General features: G+C 41.3%; 1 protein-coding gene across 1 annotated transcript in view; it reads right to left on the reverse strand.

Annotated features, from left to right (window-relative positions):
- Positions 1-26993, reverse strand: part of LOC140200418 (prenylcysteine oxidase 1-like) — a 47467-nt gene that overhangs the window by 15187 nt on the left and 5287 nt on the right. Inside the window, exons 2-5 of the mRNA XM_072263714.1 lie at positions 26142-26348; positions 16135-16309; positions 14564-14775; positions 2448-2588 (exon numbers count right to left, since the gene is read on the reverse strand). Of these exons, the coding sequence (XP_072119815.1) occupies positions 2448-2588; positions 14564-14775; positions 16135-16309; positions 26142-26348 (735 nt within the window). The remainder of the gene's footprint in view (positions 1-2447; positions 2589-14563; positions 14776-16134; positions 16310-26141; positions 26349-26993) is intronic.

The raw sequence follows: 26993 nt of genomic DNA on the forward strand, positions 1-26993 counted from the left end.
TGCTCTCACAAATCAAGAACCCATCAACATCCACTTTAGATATACCCAATGACTTAGCCGCCACAACTATCTGTGGCAAGATCTTCCAGTTTCACCACTCTCGGCTCTAAATCTCCCATAATTAGAAACATCCTCTCCATGTCCAACTTATCTTGGCCTTTCAACGTTTGGTAGGTTTAAATGAGATCTCCCTCATTCTTCTAAACTCCATTGTGTACAGCCCCAGAGCCATTAAATGCTCCTCATAAGTTAACATTCCATTCCTGAGATCATCAAACTTCCTCTGGACCTTGTCCAATGCCAACTCATCCTTTCTTAGACATGGACCCCAAAATTGTTCGCAATACTCCAAATATGGCCAATATCTGACAAAGCCTCAGCCTTACAGCCTTGATTTTATACTCTAATCCTCTGAAAATGAATGCTAACATTGCATTTTCTTTCCTTACTACTGACTAAACCTGCAGTAAAACTTTAGGATTTCCAAGTCCCTTTGAACCTCCAATTTCCGATTTGTACCTCGTTTAGAAAATAGTCTAAGCCTTTACTCCTTCTGCCAAAGTGCATGACCATACAGTTCCCTACACTGTACTCCGTTTGCCACCTTTTCTCGCCCATTCTCCTAATCTGTCCATGTCCTTCTGCAGAATTCCTGCTACTTGCCCCTCTACCTATCTTTGTATCATCCACAAACGTGGCCACAAAGCCATCAATTCTGTCATCACATTTATTAACTATAACCTGAAAAACAGTGGGTGCAACTCCAACCCTTGTGGAACACCAATAGTTATGTGCAGCCAACCAGAAAAGGCCCCATTTTTTCACCACTCTGCCTTCTACCAGCCAACCAATCTTCTGTTCATGCTAGTATCTCTCATATAACATCACAGCCTTTTATCTTGTTTAGCAGTCTCATGTGTGGCACCTTGTCAAAGCCTTGTGAAAATCCAAGATCCACAGACTCTCCTTTGTCAATTTGCCTGTCATTTCCTCAAATTTGCCAACAGATTTGTCAGGCAGATTTCCCCTTAAGGCAACCATGCTCTTAAATCACAGACTTCAGCCTATTTTATCCTGTGCCTCCAAGTACTCCAAAGCCTCATCCATAATAATGGATTCTAACACCTTGCCAACCACTGAAGTCAGGCTAACTGACCTATAACTTACTGTCTTTTACCTCCCTCCCTGCTTAAGGAGTGGAGTGACATTTACAATTTTCCCATCCTCCAGAACCATTCCAGAATTTAGAGACTCTTGAAAGATCATGACTAAGGATTCTACAATCTCTTCAGCTCCCTCTTTCAGAACCCTGGGGTGTAGTCCATCTGGTCCAGGTGTCACATCTACCTTTAGACCTTTCAATTTCTCAAGCACCTTCTCTTTATTAATAGCAACTGCACTCACTTCTGCCCCCGACACACTCAAATTTCTGGCATATTGCTAGTGTCTTTCACAGTGAAGACGCACAAAATATTTATTCAGTTCATCTACCATTTCTTTGTGCCCCATTACTACCTCTCTACCATCATTTTCCAGTGATCTGATGTGTACTCTTGCCTCTCTTTTACTCTTTATATATCTGGGAAAAAAATGTTTGGTACCCTCTTCCACATTATTGGCTAGCTTACCTTCATATTTCATTTTTTTCTCCTTATCCCTTTCTTAGTTGCCTTCTGTTGGTTTTTAAAAGTTTCCCAATCCTCTAACTTCCAACTAATGATTGCTATAATATATCCCCCCCTTTTGCTTTTATGTGGTCTTTGACTTCCCTTGTTAGCAGTAGTTGCCTCATCCTCCCTTTAGAATGCTGCTTCGTCTTTGAGATGAACCAATCTTGGATGTTCTGAATTACTCCCAGAAACTCCAGCCATTACTACTCTACTGTCATCCTTGCTAGTGGCCCCTTCCAATCAACCAACTCCTCTCTCATGCCTCTGTAGTTTCCTTTTCTCCAATGTAGCACTGATACATAAAATATTAGCTTTTTTTCCTCTCAAATTGCATGGTGAATTCTGTTATGTTATGATTGTTGCTGCTTAAGAGTTCCTTTACAGCTCCCTAATCAAATCTGGTACATTACACAACAGCCAATCCAGAATTGCCTTTTCCCTAGTGGACTGAAGCACAAGCTGCTCCAAAAAGCCATTTGGAACAAATTATCAACAATTCAAATTTGTCAGCCTAGGTCTAAGAGTTTCAAATTCATTCCCACTAAAGGAAGCAGGACATTTGTAGCAGATGCTAGGCAGCTTGGACAAAGCTCCTTAGGCATCATCATCACATAACTGTGTTAGAAATACAGACAGAGAAAAAACAAAGCAAACAATCTTAAATTCTATTCCTATTGGCTCTTTACTAATATTAGACAGGTTATTAGATAATTTTTTCACACAATTGCTAAGCAAAAACTGAATTTCTGCAAAACATTAATGGACTTCGTTTGTTACCTGATTGCTGCAGAGAGATGGAAGTTACCGTGGTGTGGAGGACACGGGCTTTTGCTGAATCAAGCATCTGTGAGCAAACCAGTTTATTCCCTCCTTCCACAGCCCAGAGGCCAGACTGTACGCCTGTCAACGCTACTGCTCCTGCACGGTATCAAAAAGTAATTTGTGAGGATATTTCATTGTCTGCTCTTTAGAAATGACAAAACAATTACTCCAGAAGATTCCTATGCAAATTAGGAAATGACATAAAAACTGAAAGTACTTCTGCTAAATCAAAATGCCAACTTTACAAGACTTGCAACAATTTTAGTTTCCAAAATAACTGCAGAGTAACCTACTATCTGATGGATAACAATGTCACTTTGTTTAGCCTACTCTGAAGAAAGCGACTCATGTTAGTCTAACTAATATCCAAGGGTCTCCTATTTGGCTTCATATGGAGATGGTGTCAATCAAACCTTCAAACTCAGACGAGGGACATAATTGTCCTCTTCCAGCTGCACACACTGGCGTCAAGGTACCAAATGTATAGTTGGTAAACGTGCCTAATAGAAGAAAGATTGGCATGAAGATAAATTGGCAAGAGGACATACCTGCTTATATAATATGTAGCCTGCTTATGGAAGTGGGTCAAGGTAAAGCAAATGTGGGACCATGTGAAATGATCTATCCTAGCAGGAGAAATTAACAGATAGCACATAATCTGAGTGATGAGAGTTTGCAGAATTTTGAGATCAGTGGGATTTGGATGGCATAGTGCATAAGGATTACTGCACAAGTATAGTAAATAATTGGGAAAACTAACAGAGCTGGTTATTGCAGGAGGAATATATTGGACATAGATGAGACCACATCTGGAATATTTATGTAGCATTGGTCCTTAAGTAAATGCGTTAATGTATTTGAAGCTGTTCAGAGGTTTATCTGGAATGGGTTTGTATCTCCTAAAGTTTACAAGAATGAGAAGGCAACTGATTGAGACAATGGATTGAGGGATCTTCATAGGACAGGTGTGGAGAGGATTTGTCTACTTGGGGGAGAATCTAGAACTAAAGTTCATTGATTAAAAAACTGTCCACCAAGTTAATTCAGAGTGTCACAAGTCTCTGGAACTCCTGTCCTCAAATATGATAGTAGAGTCTTTTGATAAAAAACTGTTCACCAAGTTAATTCAGAGTGTCACAAGTCTCTGGAACTCCTGTCCTCAAATATGATAGAAGTACAGTCTTTTGATAATTTAAAGGGAGGGGAAGATAGATTCTTGATGAATAGGGTATGAAAAGTTACTGTAGGTAAACAGGAATGCAGAATTACAGCTACAATCAGATCATCAATGATATTATTAAATGGCAGAGAAGGCTTATTCACGCTCTAAATTTGCATGTTAAGGAGTGTTCGTTTGCTTGCCTTATCTCTCTCGAGACTTAATTCTAAAGATAAAGTTCAAACAATTTTAATCACATTTACCTCCCAATCAAAAAAGATTGAAAATTTGACACTTGGTAACAAATTGCAAAACACAGCGCTATTAATGAATTAAATGCAATAATGTTTCTTCAAAGTAAGATAATTTGAACCCAAAACTCCCCTTGGTAAAGTGACTTGTTTCGGACAATGCTTCGCGCACATACAAACCAGTTTTATTTCCCCTGGTGCCGTTTGAGAATACTATGTGATAAGATGCTAAATTAGCCAAATCAGCTTGAAACAAACTGTGGGATATTCTGGATAAAGATCAAAATACTTAGAAAATATCACGGCAGGCTGCCAATAAAATTCAGAAAAATAAGTGTATTAACTGTAATGGATGAAATGGATGAAAGAAAAATAGAGGACTAGGTGAGAAGGAAGGGTTAGATTGATCTTGGAGTAGGTTAAAAGGCCGACACAACACCATGGGCCGAACGGCCTGTGGTCTATTGCTCTATGTTCTATGTAATAGCACTGGCTGGTGAATTACTTTGTCACTAAGGTCGTCTGATCAGCCTGACATTCTTTTCTGAAAATAAACTGGAGTCCACATCTTACGTGGCATGAAGAATCTTTTCTGGGTACATTTAATTTTCTATTAAACACAAGCTTAAACGTTTACACTGCTCTGGTGCAGAGCTTCAGAGAAATGCACGTTCCATATAGTACAGATTCATGGGTTAACTTCTTATTAATAGAAATTTAAATGAAAGGGTTATATCAAGGTCAATGTTGAAAATTGTATTCCTTTGTTTATGTCAGCTATTTTAACCAGCAGAGGTTAGTACCGAAGAACAAGACAGAATATATCAAATATACAGCACTGCTGAAATTCAGTAACTTTCTGTCTGCAAAAGTAATAATGATAAATGCACTAACATATCTGTAGAAAGGATATTTTAGAATCCAGAAATTTAAGTGTTAGTAGAAAGCACTTCAAGTTCAAAGTGCTTCAAAGCATTGGAGATCAAACTGCATCCAGATGGATTTTGGGGCGGGTCTTTTATCAGAACTTTTAAGTGTGAGGGAGCTTGTATATTAAAAGCATATTTTGGATTTGGGGAGCCTGGTGGTTGTAGAATGGGATGCTAAGTTTCTGTAGTACAACTTGTGATTATATAGTCCTTTAAATGTCATGTATTGCTTCACAGCTGTATAAGTGAGGCAGAAGTTGCAACAAAAGCCGAAAAGGACAGCTGGTCAAACACTTTGTCAAAAAAGCAAGAGATTTAGACTAAAAGGAAAGGAAGGAGATTTTCAGGTTTATATCTGGAAAGCAACAAGCATGGTCACCAAAGGTAGAATGAAGAGGGATGTTAAAGATGTCAGGGCTGAAAAAAAGCAAAGTTCTGAGGAAAAGAGGAGCTGCTATATTCCCCTGAATGCAGGTTTGTGTGGGCCTATGGTTCTACTGATTTAATAAATGGGCTGTATTTAGTACAGACTTGAGAGCAGGCCTTGTTTGAATCTGCACTAATTAGTTGCATGCAAAACCTCCACCATGAAACACACATTAAACACCCAGATCCAAAGCTATTCATTACGATGATATTCAAGTGACTATAAAACTGACTTCAATTAATGAAGCAAATGAACAGGAGCTATTATCACCACATGCTCCAAATTATTTTAGTTTTACAATATTCACTGTGCCCACCCTGCCCTCTGAAACAAAATCTGCAGTTCAACTGCAGGAAAAAGATACAGACCACTACTAAAGTTGAACCAAAAATGAATCTTATTAGAGAGTTTGGTTTGCCCAGGTTCATCCACACATTAAAAAAATGCACAACAAAAAGCAGTTGCATCTCAGTCTGCTATAGCAACTGATCTTCTCTGGACAGATGGAATCTACAGAGTGGTAAACGCTATCCAGTCCCGTTCTCCCTTCCATCAGGTAGGTGTTTCTTTGTGGTGTGTTGCAACAGGAAGGCTTATGGTATTGTCAAGGGTGCCTTTTTTTAAAAAAAAGTTTACTTAGAAGCTGTGGAATTGGTCTGCTGGGAGTAACTTTCAGAGTTAGCCCTTCAGTATATTGAAGTCACTTCTATAAAACATCCTGCTAAATCTCCTAGTCATATGCCAATTCTAATTATCACAGGAAATGTTATGTTAATTAGCACTAAGACACAAGCAATCAGTGTTAGGAACTCTGTTCTGTTTGCTCAGCCAGGTTTGAAGTTGGTACTTTTTAAAATGCAGCCTTGTTTTTCCTTCACTGTAGTCTGTTGGAAAGGTTTAGCAAATGAGTAAGTAATGCTAGAGTTTACAACATTGAATATCCAGACTGGAATTCAGAATCCAGGTTGGAATTGCAGAATTACATGAGAAATTCAAAATTAAAAGTAGGAACAGACAGCCACACAGTCTTTCAAGCCTGTTTCACTATTCATGAAGATTTCTGTTGAACCTATTCTATACACATTAGTACTAATAATAGTCATAAAACCAGAACTTCGGTGATCTGTAACATAAACAGGCTGGACTTAATTGCTTGGTTTCTGTGAGCTCCTCTTCTTCCTCTGTCGGTAACAGATGTAGGATTGCATTGATTATAGAGCTGGGAAAATACTTGGCCCTGAAATTCCCCTGTACCCTGGAAGGCACACCAAAGGCCACTTTGTGCAAGGCCACTCCAGCAGTCAGATCTTCTCAAAGCCCAAGGTGTTATAGAGTAATATAACACTCACACCATCTAGTTCATGCCGACTAAGATTCCCATCGAAGCTAGTCTCATTTGCCTGCATTTGGCCCATGCCTCTCAAAACCTTCCTATGCACGTAGCTGTTGAAGTAACTTATTTATGTTGTTATTGTACCTTCCTCAACCACTTCCTCTGGTACGTCATTCCACATCCTGAGCACTCTCTGAGCGAAAAAGTTGCTCTTTAGGTCCTAGTAGAATCTCTAACCTCTCAACTTAAAACTGCACTCTCAAGTTCTTCATTCCTCAATTTAGGGAAAAAGAATGTGTGAAACTTGGCAGTAACTCTGTGCAGAAATAATAAGGTTGATTCATAATCCAATAAAGAAACACTCATCTGTCAACTTTTATGTTTTAGCTGCTAAGTATATTTCTATGAGAAAGGAAGCTTTAAAAGGAATTTGATGCCAGGAATAGAATTTCTGTTACAAATTACTATGTAGCACAGAACAAGATCATTTGCTGATAAGGAATACAGCAAAGCAATAAACATTACTGATTCTTGCCCTATACTGTAGATGTACTCATTATAATTCAGGAAAGCTGTGCAGTGGGTTATGTCTGAAGTCCAATTCATTGCTGGGTTAAAATTTTGAAGATTCTCAAAATGAGAGCAAAAGAAATATAAAAAGAGTGCATATAGATATTGGCACCCTCTCAAGATCAAAACCTGTAGAGTAGAGCTACTAGGACTTGATGTTTCAATCCCTATGGTAAGTCGGCACTCTCGATATTGGCAGTGGGCTTGGAGTGGTGACAAGGAGGGAGGGTAGGTACGTCATCGGGGTCATCAGGTGGGCACCCTCCTTCTTTGACATTTCGCTGATAAGCCCATGACATCTCCAGAGGGCTCAACGGTGCTACCTGGCGTCCCAGATACACCCCCCTCAGTTCCATACCCTCCTGTCTTCATCTTGCAGCCCAGTTGTTGTCTTTCCTTTTAATCTAAATCCAATTGCTGCTTTCTTCTGCTACATTTGACAAGGACTTGATTGCTTGTTGGAGGGAGTGACCCCTCACCCCCATCTTCCTCAATAGACTGGTCGTAGATGTAGCAACGAATCCCCTGCATCCCACTTCTACAGGGAAAATCTTGGTCTTCCAGCCATTCTGGGCAGCTTCAGTTGCCAGTTCAAAGTAGTTGGTCTTTTTCCTCTCATCAGCTTCTTCGACACCATCTTCCCAAGGTAATGTCAATTCCACAACATATGCCAGCTTGGCTGCTGTGGACCACAGGACCTTGTCTGGCCGGAGTGTTGTAGCCGTAATGTCTGGGGGAAACATAAGCTTTTTTCCTAAGTCCACGTCCATTTTCCAATCCTGAGCAACCTGCAGAATGCTTACATCTTTTGATGTTTTATTATGCACTGGAGGTTGGCCTGCTGGTACAAATCGTGTGATGTGGACATTTCCTGCAGATGTTTGTGGGAGAGCATTTGTGGTGATTCGCCTCTGTTCCAAGATTGATTGCCAGCTGTCTGAGAACTTGGTTATGCCACCAAGTGTACTGCCCCTGGGTGAGGCTCATGGTACATCTTGTTAAAATGTGCCTTAGTGATCCAGGTGCTTGACAAAGAGAGCAAGAGGGGTCTTCTCCCCACCACTGGTTCAGGTTCTGGGGTGTGGGTAGGAGGTCATAAGTGGCTCTGATGACAAAACTTAGCCGAGATCCCTCCATCTCCCAGATGTCACGCCAGCTAAGTTTCCTCTTTTCCAGGCTCTCCTAATTAGTCCACTGGCCCTGCTTGGCCATTGAGACGGCCCTGGCATGTCACTCTGCCTCCTCCTGTCTTCTCAACTCCTCCACCACGACTTGTCTCTTCTGCACTGATGTTGCCTTGTGCCATTGAGGAGCCTTTGGGACAAGCCCGAGCCCGGCTCTCCCATGTTGGACTTGGCCAACCACATCCCTGAAGCGAAGAGCAGACTTAGCAGTCTGAACGGCTTCAAATGGGGTCCACTTCCTTCCCGTTGTCACATGGGGGGGGGGGGGGCGCTGTGCGAAAAACAGTATCTTCAGATTCAGTGAGGGTCATGACCAACCTTGCTTTGGTGCATTAGAATCCTTCCACAAGACCTGCAATTGGTAATTCCAATTTGCTGTTCCCGTACAGTCCAACAGGACTAAAGCATCGCGGAAATCCAAGCCACTGTTTTACATGTATGCTGATCATTCTTTCAAGCTTATCAATCCTGCTGGTGGGGATTTCATACACTGTTAAAGGCCACATAAGTCCTGGGAGTATGCCGAACTGGAAGCACCACAGCTTGAGTTTTCCTGGCAGCCAGGTCTCGTTGATGCGAGCTATGTACATGATACTATCCTGAATATACTGAACTCAGATCTTGGCCCAACTGTGAACCCAAGTACAATCTGATTAATTATATATTTAATCCAACAAGAGATTAAGCACTTTACCATCACCAAATTCCCTGCTATTAACATTCAAGCAAATCATAGTGGACCACTTCTCAAAATACAAGAGCAGACCGGATGCTAGATACTTTGCCTCAAAGATTCATCTCTTCACTTGCTGCCATCTTTACTACATAGGCCAGGAGTGTGCTGGAATACTGCATACATTTCAAATGCTGCTCAACCTACACTTATGAAGCTCAACACTATCAAGGAGAGAGAAGCTTGGTTGATTGGCTCCATCTTCATTCCCTCCACCACCTGTACACCACAGCTGTAGAGCATACGGCAGTCCAGCATTGCCACCAGCTGCATTTGACCCAGATCCCTGCTGGATTCTAACCCATCAGCTTCTCAGACAGTGCATCATATATCTGATCATTCACTGAAAAAGAGATATTCCTCATGTTGCTTCTGTTTTTTCCCTCTCCAATATCTGCCTGCTGGCTACTCATCCTCCCATGAATCAGAATCTCTTTCCTATTAACTGTTCGATAAAGCGGAAATATACTTCCTTTATAATTTTATGTGGTGTACAATCTGTTTTTTCTGGCTGACTGACAATTCTGTATGGGCAGCACTTACACAGCATTCGCTCAAATTGAAATTTCTTTAATCAGAACATCACGATGTTCCTGTTTGGTTGAACCACTAATCATACCAACCCTAGACGTATATTGTTTATGAAAGGTGGCCTTCTCACCTCTGCATCCCGTGGCTGTTAACAGAGTTGGCCAAGTTTATATACGAGCCTGGTGAGAGGGTTACATACACAAAATGCGGGAAGAAATCAGCAGGTCAGGCAGCATCTAAGAAAAAGAGTACATAGTCGGCATTTCAGGCTGAGACCCTTCTTCAGGACTGAGAAGGAAGGAGCGAGATGCCTGATTTAAAAGTTCCCACCTTTTATGGGGAAAGAGGCTAGCTGGAAGGTGATAGGTGAAGCCAGGTTGGTGGGAAAGGTCAAGAGTTGGAGAAGAAACAATCTGATAGGAGGGGAGAGTGGACAGTAGGGGAAAGGGAAGGAGGAGGGGACCCAGGGGAAGTAATAGGTCAGAGTGGGAAATGGAGGAGGGAAGGGGAGTTTTCCAGAATAGGAAAAACTGAATTATTGGCTGTGAAATTTGGAAGGCAAAAAGGAAGGTGAGATTTTGTTTAAAACTTTGCTGCCCTAGTAAGGTAAATGGGAGCTAAATCACGAATTCATTTAGGTTGGATTTGTGAATACAAATCACCCTTTAAGCTTAATTGAAAGCCCACAGTAAATCACATCTGTCCTTGAAAGGACAGCAGAGGTAAACCATGAAAGCATTTCTTCTGCTGTTTCTACCAATTGACAGATATATACTGCTAGCCAGACAAAGTCTGGCTAGACAGAAGGTCACCTGAGACAGGCCCTCTCAGTTCTACATTTGTCTAGGTGCAGGTGGCAGTACAAAAAGTTTGGACAGTTTTCCTTTCAGACCCAGTGAAGGGATAGGCATGACAGGAGTTCAGAAACAGAAAACGAGTAGTGCTGCCCTTCTAGGCAAAAAGAAATTAATCGGAGAAGAAACTGGTCTTTAAACAATTCTGCTGAAATAATAAAAAGTAAGAAAAAAATCAGTTCAAAGGACATCACAACCAATCGCTTAACAGTGTTTTAAGCCCGCATGACTTTCCCTAAAGAAATGTAACACTTTTGTGGGCCTTCAAAGGGCCACGTGCACTGCACAAACACCATTGTCACAACCTGAAAACAGTCCTATGTGGGGAACAGGGACGAAGGTAGGAGAGGAGAAAAGCCAGCTTCACTGATAGGGGACTCGAGGCTTTTACTAGAGATCACCATAGGAGCACACTTCTCTGTCCAAGTTAATAACTATACAATCCTAAAGAAAGATTGGGGATTTCTGCCGGAAGAGGAATCTATCTGAAAAGTCTATACTTTAGGAAAGACTGCAATGCTCACGTGCCCTAGTGTATGCTTCTGTGAGGTAGTAGAAAAATAGATGAAGTGTTGTGCCTGGAGCTTGGGTCCGTTCATCAGCACACAGATTGCAGCAGTCTGTGGGATGTGCAGCAATCTTGTATTGAAGCAGTTGAGAATGGGGAAGACCATTAAGTGCAGGACCTGGCTAAACGACAAGTGCTGGTCTATATTTGAGGTCACAGATCTCGGCAAGTGTGGTCTTGATCCTCAGAGAAGTTTACGAAGGACCACGTTTCAGTAGACGCTTGACAGATATGGTAAGCCCTTCTCTGTTTCCTGCCACATACATCCCTGTGACTGATACCTGAGGCCTTGCCTATCTCCATGCCATTCAGCGAAAGAGAGATGGGTGCACGCAATAATCACTGTTGGTATTTTTTTCTAAAATATTGTTAAATATACAAAGAAAGTTCAACTTTAAAGGAAAGCAACAAGACTGCAGAGTACCATGTAGCAGCCTGGCAAAAGTTTTCTTGAGCTTTAAACAGCTTTGTTTCAGGACAAACAGCATCAACAAAAGTGAGTGGTCTTGTAAACAAACAAAGATTGATGTCACCCAGACCTGCCAGTTTGGGGGGAAAAGACAAAAGGCGTACTCAAAGAGTCCAAAATCTACCATGGACAGAATTATGGTAAATTTAATGTTTAGACATCAGAAATAGAAACATAGAAAATAGGTGCAGGAGTAGCCCATTCGGCCCTTTGAGCCTGCACCTCCATTCAGTATGATCATGGCTGATCATCCAACTCAGAACTCTGTACCTGCCTTCTCTCCATACCCCCTGATCCCTTTAGCCACAAGGGCCATATCAGACTCCCTCTTAAATAAAGCCAATGAACTGGCCTCAACTGTTTCCTGTGGCAGAGAATTCCACAGATTCACCACTCTCCGTGTGAAGAAGTTTTTCCTCATCTCAGTCCTAAAAGGCTTCGCCTTTATCCTTAAACTGTAACCCCCTCGGTCTAGACTTCCCCAACATCGGGAATCATCTTCTTGCATCTAGCCTGTCCAATCCCTTTAGAATTTTATATGTTTCAATAAGATCCCTCCTCAATCTTCTAAATTCTAGCAAGTATAAGCCTAGTCGATCCAGTCTTTCATCATATGAAACTGCTGCCAAATCAAACTTGTCAATGGAACCAACAAGCCTGGAAATGAGAATTCTGTCAACTCCCCATCAAACCATTTTCAGACACACAACATACTTGTTCAATGCTGTGAGAACAAACGCCTAGGCCTATGTGTTATAAAGCACAAAAGGTGCAAGACGTATTTCAAAGTTCAAAACACAAAGTAAATTTATTACCAATATCACCATGTACTGTACTAACCTGCGATTCATTTTTTGTGGGCATTCACGGTAAAACACAAGAAATACAATAGAATCAATGAACAACTACACACAAAGACTGACACCAATATGCAAAAGAATGCAAACTATGCAAATGAAACAAAACATAAATAAATAATAAAGAATATTGAGAACATGAGTTGTACAGCCCTTGAAAGCGAGTCCAAAGGCTGTGCAATCAGTTCAGTGTTGAGGTGAGTGAAGTTTTCCATCCAGGTTTATGAGCCTAGTCGTCATAGGGTAGTAACTGTTCCTGAACCTAGTGGTGTGGGACCTCCTTCCCGATGTCAGCAAGAAGACAGCATGGCCTGGATGGAGGCGTCCTTAACGATGGACACTGCCCTCCTGCGCAGCGCAACCTGTAGATGTGCTCAATGGTGGAGAGGACTTTTCCTGTGACAAGCTGGTTCTTGTCTGCTTTTCCATTCTTGGGCACTGGCGTTTCCGTACCAGGCCATGATGCAACCAGTCAGAATACTTTCCACCACGCATCCATGGAATTTTGTCAAATTTTCCCCACAATAAAACTGAAATGTATTAACGTGTCAGTGGTGCAGTCTGTAGAGCACATCCAAATCTAGAATCTACCCCTGAGTATTGAGGTACTTCATGAAGGCTTTATTTCAGTATTCACTATGGAAAAGGAGCTTGATGATTGTAGTGATGACTTGCAGCAGACTGAAAAGCTTGGGCATGTAGATATTAAGAAAGAGGCTGTGCTGGAGCTTTTGGAAAGCATCAAGTTGGATAAGTTGCCGGGACCAGATGAGATGTACCCCAGGCTACTGTAGGAGGCGAGGGAGGAGATTGCTGAGCCTCTGGCGATGATCTTTGCATCATCAAAGGCGACAGGAGAGGTTCTGGAGGATTGGAGGGTTGCAGATGTTGTTCCCTTATTCAAGAAAGGGAGTAGAGATAGCCCAAGAAGTTACAGACCAGTGAGTCTTACTTCAGTGGTTGGTAAGTTGATGGAGAAGATCCTGAGAGGCAGGATTTATGAACATTTGGAGAGGGCAGGTCGTGCCTTACAAGCCTGATTGAATTTTTTGAGGATGTGACTAAGTGAACTTGGCCTTTTCTCCTTGGAGCAACGGAGGATGAGAGGTGACCTGATAGAGGTGTCTAAGATGGCATTGATCATGTGGATAGTCATAGGCTTTTTCCCAGGGCTGAAATGGTTGCCACAAGAGGACACAGGTTTAAGGTGCTGGGGAGTAGGTACAGAGGAGATGTCAGGAGTAAGTTTTTTTTTTAAATGCAGAGAGTGGTGAGTGCGTGGAATGGGTTGCCGGCAACGGTGGTGGAGGCAGATATGATAGGGTCTTTTAAGAGACTTTTGGATAGGTGCATGGAGCTTAGAAAAATAGAGGGCTATGGGTAAGCCTAGTAATTTCTAAGGTAGGGACATGTCCAGCACAACTTTGTGGGCCGAAGGGCGTGTATTTTGCTGTAGGTTTTCTATGTTTCTATTGTAAACAGCCAACTCTGCTCTTACTGGATGGCAGGAGATAGAAGGCACAAATGCACCAAAATGGGTGTCAGGGTAATGCCATCAGAAGAAATCCAGGTTCATTCCAGAGCAGAGCTCCAGTGCTGTCTACGTGGGGCTGCCTGCCCGCCCTCTTATGACTATGTGGGGTTGCTTGTCCTCCAGGTGCTCCATTTTGTTCCCACATCCTGAAGGCAGGTGGGCAACTTAGCTGGTGAAGATGAATTATAGAACCTCCAGAACTTCGATGTGAATATGGGGAGAATACAAATGGAATTCACATTTAATTTGCACAAATACTAGGTGGCTGATCATCAGCTTAAATTCAGTGGGCCACGTCACCCATTTCTATCCTGCATCTATCTCTGATTCTTAAAAGTCTAACTATTAAAAGAACACAGGTCGCCATTATTAAGAAATCTTAATTATAATAGATATTGGTTTACCATGCCCCCAGATTAAGACTATTAAATGAGCAATGTTTTAATTTTTACTGCACTGTTTCAACTTTCCACAACCGGAATAATTTTGCCAGTATAATATTTATACTTGGGACTATAATATTCAGCAGCAATATTCTCCTGCACCTTTATTAAATGAACAATATTTTAAATACTGTAAATTATCCTAACACCAGTATTGAATATATTGTACAGCTTTTAATACCTGTTAAACAATGGTGTGTCAACTAATCAGATACAAAGGGATACATACCAACAAATGCCGGAATGGATGCAGATTGGCCATAGTTGACTCTGGTAACCGCAGTAACTATTTCATCAATGAAGCGCTGAGTGATTCCCAGTTCCTGCAGGGTCTCTGTCACAGAGCGCTGTGTCAGATTAATGTAACGTTCGCCACCCAATGATTGCAACATCTCTTCCACTGTACTGAATGCATAGCCATGAGCTTGATACTTGTAAATCCTGCGCCAACAATTATATCATAGAATTAAACGACTTCTTTTTCATCCAGTAACTTCAGACTTAACTGATTGTTGCCTTACTTGTAACAGGTCATATTCTTTTTATGACATTATTAGTGATTGTTCAGAAACAAAGTCTAGAATTACTCAGCAGGTCAGGCCTCATCTGTCTGTAAAGAAGTTCCCTTGAACAATTGTAGATTTTTTTGCTTAGCAAGTTTACCCCAGAAATAACCTATCCTGCATTACTACATGATGGCAACTGCAAAGTCAACTACCAATGGCACAGAAGGAAAACTCAAAAGCCAAAAACAACAGACAAGTGACAATTTTGAAACAGAAGGTGTTACCAATCGTAGTGACCATTCTATTCCTGACAAAGGGTCACAAACCCAGAACATGGACTATTTGATGCAGACAGATGCTGTCCAATTTCCTGAACCCTTTGTTATTCAAGAGACAAGCGACTGCAGATGCAGTAATTTGGAGCAAAAATCAAACTGCTGGAGAAACTCAGCAATTCATGCAACATCGATGGAAGCAAGCAGATGGTTGATGTTTCAGGTCAAGAACCTGCATCAGGGCCTGAACCTTCCGCAGATGCTAGCTGACCCATTAAGTTCCTCCAGCAGTTTGTTTTTCCTTTTGTTATTCCATCTGCTCTGTTCTATCACAGGCCTGTGTTTTGTTCTTCTGCCCTCCACCACTGTACAAATTCCATACTTGCTCATAATCTAATGTCCTAAATCAGAATTGAAGCATTAACTTTGTTTCTCTTGCCACATTTGCAGCCTGTCTTATTTTTCCAGCAATTAAATCCCTGCCATTTTATTTATTTATTTAGATACAACATAGAACAGGCACTTCTGGCTCTTCGAACTGTACTGCCCAGCAATCCCCCAACTTAACCCGAGCCTAATCACGGGCCAATTTACAATGACCAATTAACTTACCAACTGGTACATCTTTGGATTGTAAGAGGAAACTGCAGCAGCCGGAGGAAACCCATGCAGTCACAGTGAGAACGTACAAACTCCTTACAGGAAGTGCTGCGAATTGAACCAGGGTGCTAGCACTGTAAAGTGTTGTGCTAACCACTATGCTACTGTGCCATCCCATTTCACTGCTATTTGCAGCATAGTCTATACCCTCATGTATTACACCTGCCTTAACACAATAAAAAGTACTTGGTGGTATATCCAAATATTATGGAAAACAAAATATTGATGCAAATTTTCTCTTCCAGTGAACTTGTAAGAATAGGTGGGGTGAAAATTGCTCCAAAGTGGAGACCTGTGCATTTCATGCGTTGTACTTCGAAACCACAGTTGGTAACACAATAATTACACAATGTCCATACCTCATAAATTTTTCCAATATTTCTTCTACCCACATCTGCAAGCGGAGTAAACCAAACCCATACCGCCACCACAGTTTAAACAGGTCCTGGAGATACCAGTCAGTTTCTTCAAACACAAACTGCTCCCCATTGAAGATTGCCACTTTCTCTGGAACGCTTTTTCTGTGCTTTAGTCCTTGGATGGAGGGAGAAAGAAAGAAATTAACTAACAACGAACTATGTTGAAAGATGTCAGTTAGATCAAAACTGATAACTCATATGAGGCACTCTTGACCTATCGCTCAAGAACATTTAATGACAAAAATGACTTGTTACTTGCTGCACATGTAAGGCAGCAAGCAAGTAAAGATCCCATGTCCAACACCTGCTTGTGTGTTCTGTGCTGGGATGATAGTAGTGGGCTTGGCATTATGGATTGGAGTTGGGGAGAAAGTTACATTGACCTGGCTCTATAGTTATCGAAGGACTCTAGGTTTTATTCAACAGTTAAGGTTCCCAGCATAGGAAGTGGAGAAGGGCCAAAAACTGACAGAAGGAAAGGCAGGTTTCAAATCGAACAATTTTTGCCGATAAGCTTATTTTGGTTAGAGTAAAAAAAAATCACAAAGTACTGCCTTTATCATCAAAATGTATCAGTAAGGAAACATGTATATCTCAAAGAATATCAAATGAAAATTATTTTTGTATATATAAAAGTGTGTATGGAACTGGAGGAAATAGCAGAGGTACTTAATGAATACTTTACTTCAGTATTCACTATGGAAAAGGATCTTGGTGATTGTAGTGATGACTTGCAGCAGAGTGAAAAGCTTGAGCGTGTAGATATTAAGAAAGAGGATGTGCTGGAGCTTTTGTAAAGCATCAAGTTGGTGAAGTCACACACACAAAATGCTGGTGGAACGCAGCAGGCCAGGCAGCATCAATAGGAAGAGGTACAGGCGATGTTTTGGGCCAAGACCCTTCATCAGGACTACCTGAAAGAAGAGATAGTAAGAGATTTGAAAGTGGGAGGGGGAGGGGGAGATCCAAAATGATAGGAGAAGACAGATGGGGGAGGGATAGAGCTAAGAGCTGGAAAGTTGATTGGCAAAAGGGATACAAGGCTGGAGAAGGGACAGGATCATGGGATGGGAGGCCTAGGGAGAGAAAAAGGGGGAGGGGAGCCCAGAGGAAGATGGAGAGCAGGCAAGGAGTTATAGTGAGAGGGACAGAGGGAGAAAAGAGAGAGAAAAAAGGCAAAAGTTGGATAAGTCACCAGGACCGGATGAGATGTATCCCAGGCTACTGTGGGAGGTGAGAGAGGTGATTGCTGATCCTCTGGCGATGATCTTTGAATCATCAATGGGGATGGGAGAGGTTCTGGAGGATTGGAGGGTTGCGGATGTTGTTCCTTTATTCAAGAAAGGGAGTAGAGATATCCCAGGAAATTATAGACCAGTGAATCTTACTTCAGTGGTTGGTAAGTTGATGGAGAAGATCCCAAGAGGTGGGATTTATGAACATTTGGAGAGGTATAATATGATTAGGAATAGTCAGCATGGCTTTGTCACGGGCAGGTCATGCCTTACGAGCCTGACTGAATTTTTTGAGGATGTGACTAAACACATTGATGAAGGAAGAGCAGTAGATGTAGTGTATATGGATTTCAGCAAGGCATTTGATAAGGTAAGGCTTATTAAGCAAGTAAGGAGGCAAGGGATCCAAGGGGATAATGCTTTGTGGATCCAGAACTAGCTTACCCACAAAAGGCAAAGAGTGGTTGTAGACGGGTCATATTCTGCATGGAGGTCGGTCACCAGTGGGGTGCCTCAGGGATCTGTTCTGGGACCCCTAATATTCGTGATTTTTATAAATGAACTGGATGAGGAAGTGGAGGGATGGGTTAGTAAGTTTGCTGATGACACAAAGGTTGGAGGTGGTGTGGATAGTGTGGAGGGCTGTCAGACATTACAGCGGGACATTGATAGGATGTAAAACTGTGCTGAGAAGTGGCAGATGGAGTTCAACCCAGATAAGTGTGAAGTGGTTCATTTTGGTAGGTCAAATATGATGGTAGAATATAGTATTAATGGTAAGACTCTTGGCAGTGTGGAGGATCAGAGGGATCTTAGGGTCCGAGTCCATAGGACACTCAATGCAGCTGCGCAGGTTGACTCTGTGGTTAAGAAGGTGTACAGTGTATTGGCCTTCATTAATCATGGAATTGAATTTAGGAGCCGAGAAGAAATGTTGCAGCTATATAGGACCCGGGTCAGACCCCACTTGGAGTACTGTGCTCAGTTTTGGTCACCTCACTACAGGAAGGCATAGAAAGGGTGCAGAGGAGATTGACAAGGATGTTGCCTGGATTGGGAAGCATGCCTTATGAAAACAGGTTAAGTGAACTCGGCCTTTTCTCCTTGGAGCGACAGAGGATGAGAGGTGACCTGATAGGGGTGTATAAGATGATGAGAGGCATTGATTGTGTGGATAGTCAGAGGCTTTTTCCCAAGGCTGAAAAGTAAGTTTTTTTCACTCAAGAGAGCGGTAAGTGCATGGAATGGGCTGCCAGCAACGGTGGTGGAGGCGGATACGATTGGGTCTTTTAAGAGACTTTTGGATAGGTACATGGAGCTTAGAAAAATAGAGGGATATGGGTAAGCCTAGTAATTTCTAAGGTAAGGACATGCTCAGCACAACTATGGGGGCCGAAGGGTCTGTATTGTGCTGTAGGTTTGCTATGTTTCTAAGTTTCTATGGGTAATTCAATGTGGTAGGTGGTTTAACAATTTTAAAGATGGTTATATGTGGAACAGATCAAACAAAGCTAATTCTCATTTTATAAAATAAGTCACAGTTGCAATCTAGCTTGCTGATTAAAGCCTCCAATATCACTGCACAGGAAGTGTTGAGAAAAAATGCACTTCAATCAAAATTTCATTGTTTCTTTGCACGGTGTTTTCTAATTTAAAAAAAAACTACTTTCCAAATGCAAATTGCTAATCTGGCATGCTGTTCTTTAAAAATTTATTAACAGTATTCCAATAAAAGATTTGTCTGTATTGTTATGCCTTTGCAAACTTTTATAGATGCTTTTGAAAGTGATAGGTGTAAAAGGTGAGCATTATTTAGCTGCATCATACATCAGCAATAAACCACACTTCTGGCTTTGACACATATTAGAATAAGGCATGAGGCATTGCAGCAGAATTAGGCCATTTGGCCCATTGAGTCTGTTCCGCCATTTGATTTTGGCTGAGTTATTTTTCCTCTTAACCCCATTCTCCTGCCTTCTCCTCCGCTTTAAATATACCCAATTACTTAGCCTCCACAGCCATTTGGGACAATGAAATTGCTATTGGTCTGATGCCATTTCACATATGCATATTTTTTTCTTAAAAGCTTATTAGTGACCCAACTGGTTTTGATTTACAAAATTATGGCAGTTTTCCAGGCACCACTATGTACATTTACTTTCTAGTTAAATTAGTGAGTTTAGCTTCCCCATCGGCCTCACTGCATCATCAGACCACGCCTATTTGTAATAAGCTCAATGACATATTCACTAATTTACCAAAGCAGTATTTTCCCCATTGTTACAATTCTAGGTCATTTTCCAAGACATCTGGCATGCTGTACCTGCCTAAGTTTCCTCTTACAAAGCCAGAGATTCCTAGCAGACTGATGCAGAATTTCAATTTTGCTGACTCAGTGTGATAAAAATCCTTCTGCAGCTAAATATTGAGCTGACGGGGCCCAGGACCAGTGAGCTGTATGAAAAAATCTGGCCACCTCAGCTCAGCCAAGTCAAGCCCAGCAGAACCTGACTATCTTGCACCAGGTATCAAAAGAAAATCCAAACTTAATGTTTTTTTTAACTTTAGAACCAGTGAACCAGTTGTATTCTGCTTCTGCACTACACTTATTAGAGTTGATTCATAGGGATCAAAACTTTTTCTTGGTCAATTTTGTTAAAGGTATCATATAGCAAGCAGTTCAGGGTTCAACTCTGCTTCACTGAAATCAGTGGAACCTGCAAAGTACAATTGTCATGCTATTTTATATTTCGTCAACAAATCAAGGAATAATTTCCACCTCAAAATACATGGTTTTACACAGTAGCAAGCTCTGGGTAAATAGCCATATGGTCCTCCTCACAAAAAGCATATATTTTGATTCTGAAATCCAACTAATTTTAACATAACACAGTTTCCTTGAGATTGTATCCTTATAAAAGATAAAATCTATTGAATGATAAGTATGATCAGAGGTGCTTGGATTAATAATGATCTATAATCTATAATGCTATAAATACTGTACAGAACTGTAATGGGCTGTCTAAATTTAGTGAGATTTGGAAATATTGTACACAATGAGATTAATGTGTAGATTGAGTGAAGATACAATCCCACGAAAAATATATTTTATATAGACAAATATGGAGTTAATTAATCTGATTTTAAAAATTAATACAACAGTATCGTCCATCTGGTGAAAAGTGGTCCCGAGATATTGGTGTTTCTCTGTACTGAATTAATTAAATGCCAATGACAATTGCAGGAAGTTATAAAGGCTGACAGAATGAGGGCATTTATATCTGGAAGACCACAATAGAAGGAGAAAACATGGCATGTTATACATATTCAAACACTGGAGAGGCCACGAGGGAGTCAGAAAGGCATGCTGTTCCTGAGAGCTGCAGCTGAGATCTCGAAAAATAATAATGGGACTCAAGGTGATTAAATTTTGACAAAATATTATGTAAAACAGGATCATATTCCTGTAATTTACAATGTTAAGAGGGGGGGAATTTGATCTAACTATGACATAAAGTGTGTGGACAGAGACAAGATATCAAACATTGAGAGAATGCGAGAGTACCACAGATAGGTGGTCACCTGATCAAAACTTGCTTATTATTTATGTGATAAAAGTAGAGTTGTGCAAACACTGCTCTGTGAGCTGTATAATGACCACAGAATGTACAGATAAAGGTTGTCTGGGTACCGCCGTCCTGTGAAATCAACTTGAAAGCTAACAAAGATTAATTTGTACTAAAGCTAGGTTCAGAGTCTCTTTGTTCAACATGTCAGTTGATAGAGGTAACAGAGTCAACATGAGAGGCTATTTCTGTTATTCAGAGAATCCAGGAAAAAGTCCAAAAATTACAACCAGACTCTACAAGAGTGAAATTATCACATTTCTACAGATAAGGCAGTCGCAATGTGTATACCCTTCTGCAAAAGGCAACAGATGCTAAATGACTTCCTAATTTGTTACAAAGGGTGGAGAGAGTTAGGCCTCAGAACAGCAGAACCTCATTAATTAGCTGGAAGCCTTGTGGGGCTAAGTGGTTTTCTCAATATGTGCACTGAGTGGCCACTTTATTAAGTACACTTGCTTGTTGATGCGAATATCTAATCAGCCAATCATGTGACAGCAAATCAATGCAAAAAAGCATGCAGATATCATCAACAGGTCCAGTTGTTGTTCAGACCAAACATCAGAATGGAGAAGAAACGTGAGCTAAGTGACTGGCTGTGGTGCCAGATGGGGTTCACACGCAACAGTCTAGAACAAGGGTTCACAACCTAGAGTCTGCAGAGCCCTTGCTTAACCGTTTTGGTCCACGGCATTAAAAAAAATGGCTGGCTTTCTCATTTGAGACCCGGGACAAAGATAGAGAAGCATTAAAACAGAAGAAAATAGAGGAAATGCGCAAGAAGGAGGCTGAGGTCCCTGTATTTAAAGCACAGTTGCTTCCTGACTTTGAATCTGCCCAGCTACCTGAGAAGGTGGTGAAGCCTGTGATCAAAGTAGAACCATTTCATTTACGACTAGATGAACGTGGTGCTTACAAAGAACAAGAAGGGGAAGAGATGATGAAGGAAGAACTGAAGAAACAAAAAGAAGCAGCATGTTTTAAAGCCAGACCCAACTCTGTTGTTTACCGTGAGCCATTTCTGCCAAAGAAGGCAGACCAATCATTAACAGAAAGGTTTCCTTTCCTGGCTCAAGAGAAGTTTGAATTAGCAAAAGAGAAGCGTGCAAAAGAGCGCATGGAATTTGAAATGCGCAAAGCACAAAAGGAAGCTTTCCAAGAGAAATGTGAGCAGGAATGGAAGAAAGAGGCTGAAGAACACGAAAGAGATTAAAAAGCTAGACTTCGGCAAGAGCTAGTACACAAAGCAAATCCCATCAGGCAGTACAAAAAAATAGAAATCAAGCCCAGTGATCAACCACTAACAGTTCCTCACACTCATTTTTCTGAAAGATTTAGGCTGTAACGTACATTATTGTTAACTCGGCGCTCGGCGGAGGTGGGGGGGGGGGAGGCTAATCCATCTGTAATATTTCTAATTTCACCCCAGGATTACTAAAATACTTAGTGCAAAGTCATGTTGCCAATAAAATTTATTTTATTGCTTTTGGTTACTTCTGTGTACTGTCACTTGTTCCAGTAAAGCTTCCATGTGATACATTTGTTTAATTAAATATAATAAAGGTAGAAAAAATTTCTGTAAGAACAAAAAATGGCTGGGAATCCTGGTCTAGAGTTGACAGAAAATGGTGTGAAAAACAACAAATATCCGTGAGCAGCAGTTCTTCAAAGGAAAATGACTTGCTAATGAGAGAGGTCAGAGAATGGTCAGGCTGGTTCAAGCTAACAGGAAGGTGACAGTAACTCGAATAACCATGCGTTACAGTGGTGGTGTGCAGAAGAGCATCTCTGAACACACAACATATCAAACCTTGTGAAGTGGATGGGCTACAGCAGCAGAAGACCATGAACTAACACTTAGTGGCCACTTTATTAGGTACAAGTGGTTCATAATAAAGTGGCCACTGAGTGTACATGACTTTGCAGCAACCATCTCTGGCTACCTCCCCACTTTGTAACGAACATTAGGGTTCTACCTGACATTCTTTCACAGCAGTAGCATAGTATGTAAATATGCAATCACATCTTCAGTATTAAAATGCAAGACAAAAGGCCAAACAACAGACAAGTTCAAATTGGCAGAAACAACTGGACAGAAAAGGAAGTAAAAAAAAACAATGTGCAGGTTTTCCTTGGGTCAGAGAGATTAGCTGCGACGTGGATCAGCAAATGCATTGCACAAGAATGGTGAAATATAGTCTGGTAAACTATACAAATACGCTTGTTGCAATAAATCCATTTGTAAACAATGTGTTTAGTATTTACTAATGTAACAGTCAAAGAATCCATTCCCGAGCTAACTCCACTTGTTTTCGAGATGGTGTCAAAAAAGCTAAGGTAGTCCAATTCTCAAGGGTACAAACACAAAGAAAATGTGCGCTGTGTATATTGTAAAACAACAATTGATAGGATGCAAAACTGGGCTGAGAAGTGGCAGATGGAGTTCAACCCAGATAAGTGTGAGGTGGTTCATTTTGGTAGGTCAAATATGATGGCAGAATATAGTATTAATGGTAAGACTCTTGGCAGTGTGGAGGATCAGAGGGATCTTGGGGTCCGAGTCCATAGGACACTCAAAGCAGCTGCGCAGGTTGACTCTGTGGTTAAGAAGGCGTATGGTGTATTGGCCTTCATCAATTGTGGAATTGAATTTAGGAGCCAAGAGGTAATGTTGCAGCTATATAGGACCCTGGTCAGACCCCACTTGGAGTACTGTGCTCAGTTCTGGTCACCTCACTACAGGAAGGATGTGGAAGCCATAGAAAGGGTGCAGAGGAGATTTACAAGGATGTTGACTGGATTGGGGAGCATGCCTTATGAGAATAGGTTGAGTGAACTCGGCCTTTTCTCCTTGGAGCGACGGAGGATAAGAGGTGACCTGATAGTGGTGTATAAAATGATGAGAGGCATTGATGTGTGGATAGTCAGAGGTTTTTTCCCGGGCTGAAATGGTTGCCAAAAGAGGATACAGGTTTAAGGTGCTGGGGAGTAGGTACAGAGAAGATGTCAGGTGTAAGTTTTTACTGAGAGAGTGGTGAGTGTGTGGAATGGGCTGCCGGCAATGGTGGTGGAGGCGGATACGATAGGGTCTTTTAAGAGACATTTAGATAGGTACATGGAGCTTCGTAAAATAGAGGGCTATAGGTAAGCCTAGTAATTTCTAAGGTAGGGACATATTCGGCACAACTTTCTGGGCCGAAGGGCCTGTATTGTGCTGTAGGTTTTCTATGTTCTATGTTCTAGAACTAGAGAAGCAGTAACTATATATTGCAGAACATGGATGGACACAGTGCAGTAAGCACCAGTTGTCTTCAGGAAACTGAGTCAAGAACCATTGACACTTCAGAATAATTAGACCCAGATACAGCTGTAAATTTAGGGTGGGTACCTTGGGCTACTGATTCCATTACACCCACAGCAGAACACAGCAGGGAGACAGCTGAATGTAATCAGATCTAGCTACTTCCCTCTACATTCAGAATCAGAATTAATAACATGGCATTTGTTGTGAAATTTGTAGATGTACTTTGAAGGAAGTATCATGTTTATCATTCATTACTATTAAGCTATCATTGTGCCACAAGTTCACTCTAGACCATGGCATATGGACTATAATGTTGCATGTCTGTATTAACTTGTTTAATACTGATCTACATCTGCATCTGTGGCATGCTGCCGCCCACATTGGATCCTCTACAATTCAACTACTGACACAACCAATCGACAGCTCTACACACCGTCCTTACACATCTGGAGAAGAGGGGTGCTTATGTCAGAATGCTGTTCTTGGACTGCAGTTCAGCTTTCAACACCATAATTCCCTCCAGGCTCGACAAGAAGCTCAGATACCTCTGCCTTCACCCTGCCTTGTGTAGCTGGATCCTGGACTTCCTGTCAGATCGCCGGCAGATGATAAGAGTGGACTCCCTCACCTCTGCCCCTCTGACCCTCGACACAGGTGTCCCTCAGGGCTGTGTCCTAAGCCCCCTCGCCTTTACTCTCTGTATACCAATGACTGTGTCACCACCCACAGCTCCAATCTGCTGATTAAATTTGCTGATGATACTACACTGATTGGCCTCACCTCAAATAATAATGAAGCAGCCTACAGAGAAGAAGTCATCACCCTGACACAGTGGTGTCAAGAAAACAACCTCTCCCTCAATGTCGCAAAAACAAAGGAGCTGGTTGTGGACTACAGGAGGAATAGAGACAGGCTAACTCCTATTGAAATCAATGGATCTGGGGTTGAGAGGGTGAACAGCTTTAAGTCCTGAGGATCACTGAGAATCTCACGTGGTCTGTACACACCTGCTGTGTGGTGAAAAAGGCACAACAGTGCCTCTTTCACCTCAGACAGTTGAAGAATTTTGGTATGGCCCCCCAAACTCTAAGAACTTTCTACAGGGGCACAATTGTGAACATCCTAACTGACTGCATCACTGCCTGGTATAGGAACTGTACTTCCCTCAATCGCAGTGATCTGCAGAGAGTGATGCGGACAGCTCAGCAGATCTGTAGATGTGAACTTCCCACTACTCAGGACATTTACAAAAACAGCTGTGTAAAAGGGGCCTAGATGATCATTGGAGACCCAAGTCACCCCAACCACAAACTGTTCCAGCTGCTACCATCTGGGAAATGGTACCGTAGCATAAAAGCCACGACCAACAGGCTCCGGGACAGCTTCTTCCATCAGGCCATCAGGCTGCTTAATTCATGCTGACGCAACTATATTTCTATGTTATATTGACTATCCTGTTGGACATGATATTATAAATTATGATAATTGCACACTTAGATGGAGACGTAACGTAAAGATTTTTATTCCTCATGTACATGAAGGATGTAAATAAGTAAAATACAGTTCAATTATGAGAATAATTGATAACACTAGTATATTGATGCACGTGATGATTCTGTATTGAATCTAATGTGTTTACTTAACTTTATGCAGTTTCACAATGTTTTCTCATTAAAAACCCCAAAGAAAGCTTACAGCGGGTGATTTTTTTTTTAAGGTGGTGTTTAATTCCCTGCCTAGCTTTATACACAACACACTGCAAGGAGAGTAAAATAGTCTTACCTAACTGTTTAACAAATTCTTGCATATGGAGATTGAGTGGGTGAATGACAGAGCCACCAATTTCATAATGTTGACCATTTACAGTAATAGTAGCCAGCCGACCTCCAATAGCACCTTTTTCATAGACATCAATTCCAACATTGTGACCAAACTTCTGCCTAAGGAAATAAGCAGATGAAGATCCTCCAACTCCTGCCCCTATTATAGCTGTGGAAGACAGGAAAAGACATTCATAATTGTGGTATACATATCTTGGCCACATTGATGCTACTAGAACAATACTCACATATAAAGGAAGTTTCAAAATAACTTGTTAAATGTAATAAAAGATTAAACTGATAGTTAGCAAATGCCAGAATAAAGATTCCCACTTTGATAACAAAGTGTCCAGAAGAATCTAGTTTAATTGTGCTCTGGAAAAAAAAAAAAAGAAATACAGGTCGACCTTCACTAACCTGGTACCATTGGGCCCTGAGGAGTGCCGGATTAGTGAAATTGCCGAATTACAGAAGGATCACATTAAGCATAATCAGTGCCGGATTATCGAAGGAACCGGATTACAGTTAGTCGGATTAGTGAAGGTCAACCTGTATATTCCTGAAGTGTGATCAATATCACTTTCTTTAAAATTCTATCTCTTAAGTCCACTTACTAAATTAGATTACTTTTCAATCTATAAAGTAGACTTCACCAAGTATTCAAAGAAAGCTTTTAATTATAAGGTGATCATACTACAGTACAAATAAGGTTTTGAAATAATTCCTCACTTTATTACTGTTAATTACCTTTCCTCCCACTTTAAATGCTGTTTAGTTGCTAGTTGTGGTCCTGTTACCAAGCAGAATTCAGTAC

The sequence above is a fragment of the Mobula birostris genome, chromosome 7 (genome assembly GCF_030028105.1).
Source record: "Mobula birostris isolate sMobBir1 chromosome 7, sMobBir1.hap1, whole genome shotgun sequence".
Lineage (NCBI taxonomy): Eukaryota > Metazoa > Chordata > Chondrichthyes > Myliobatiformes > Myliobatidae > Mobula > Mobula birostris.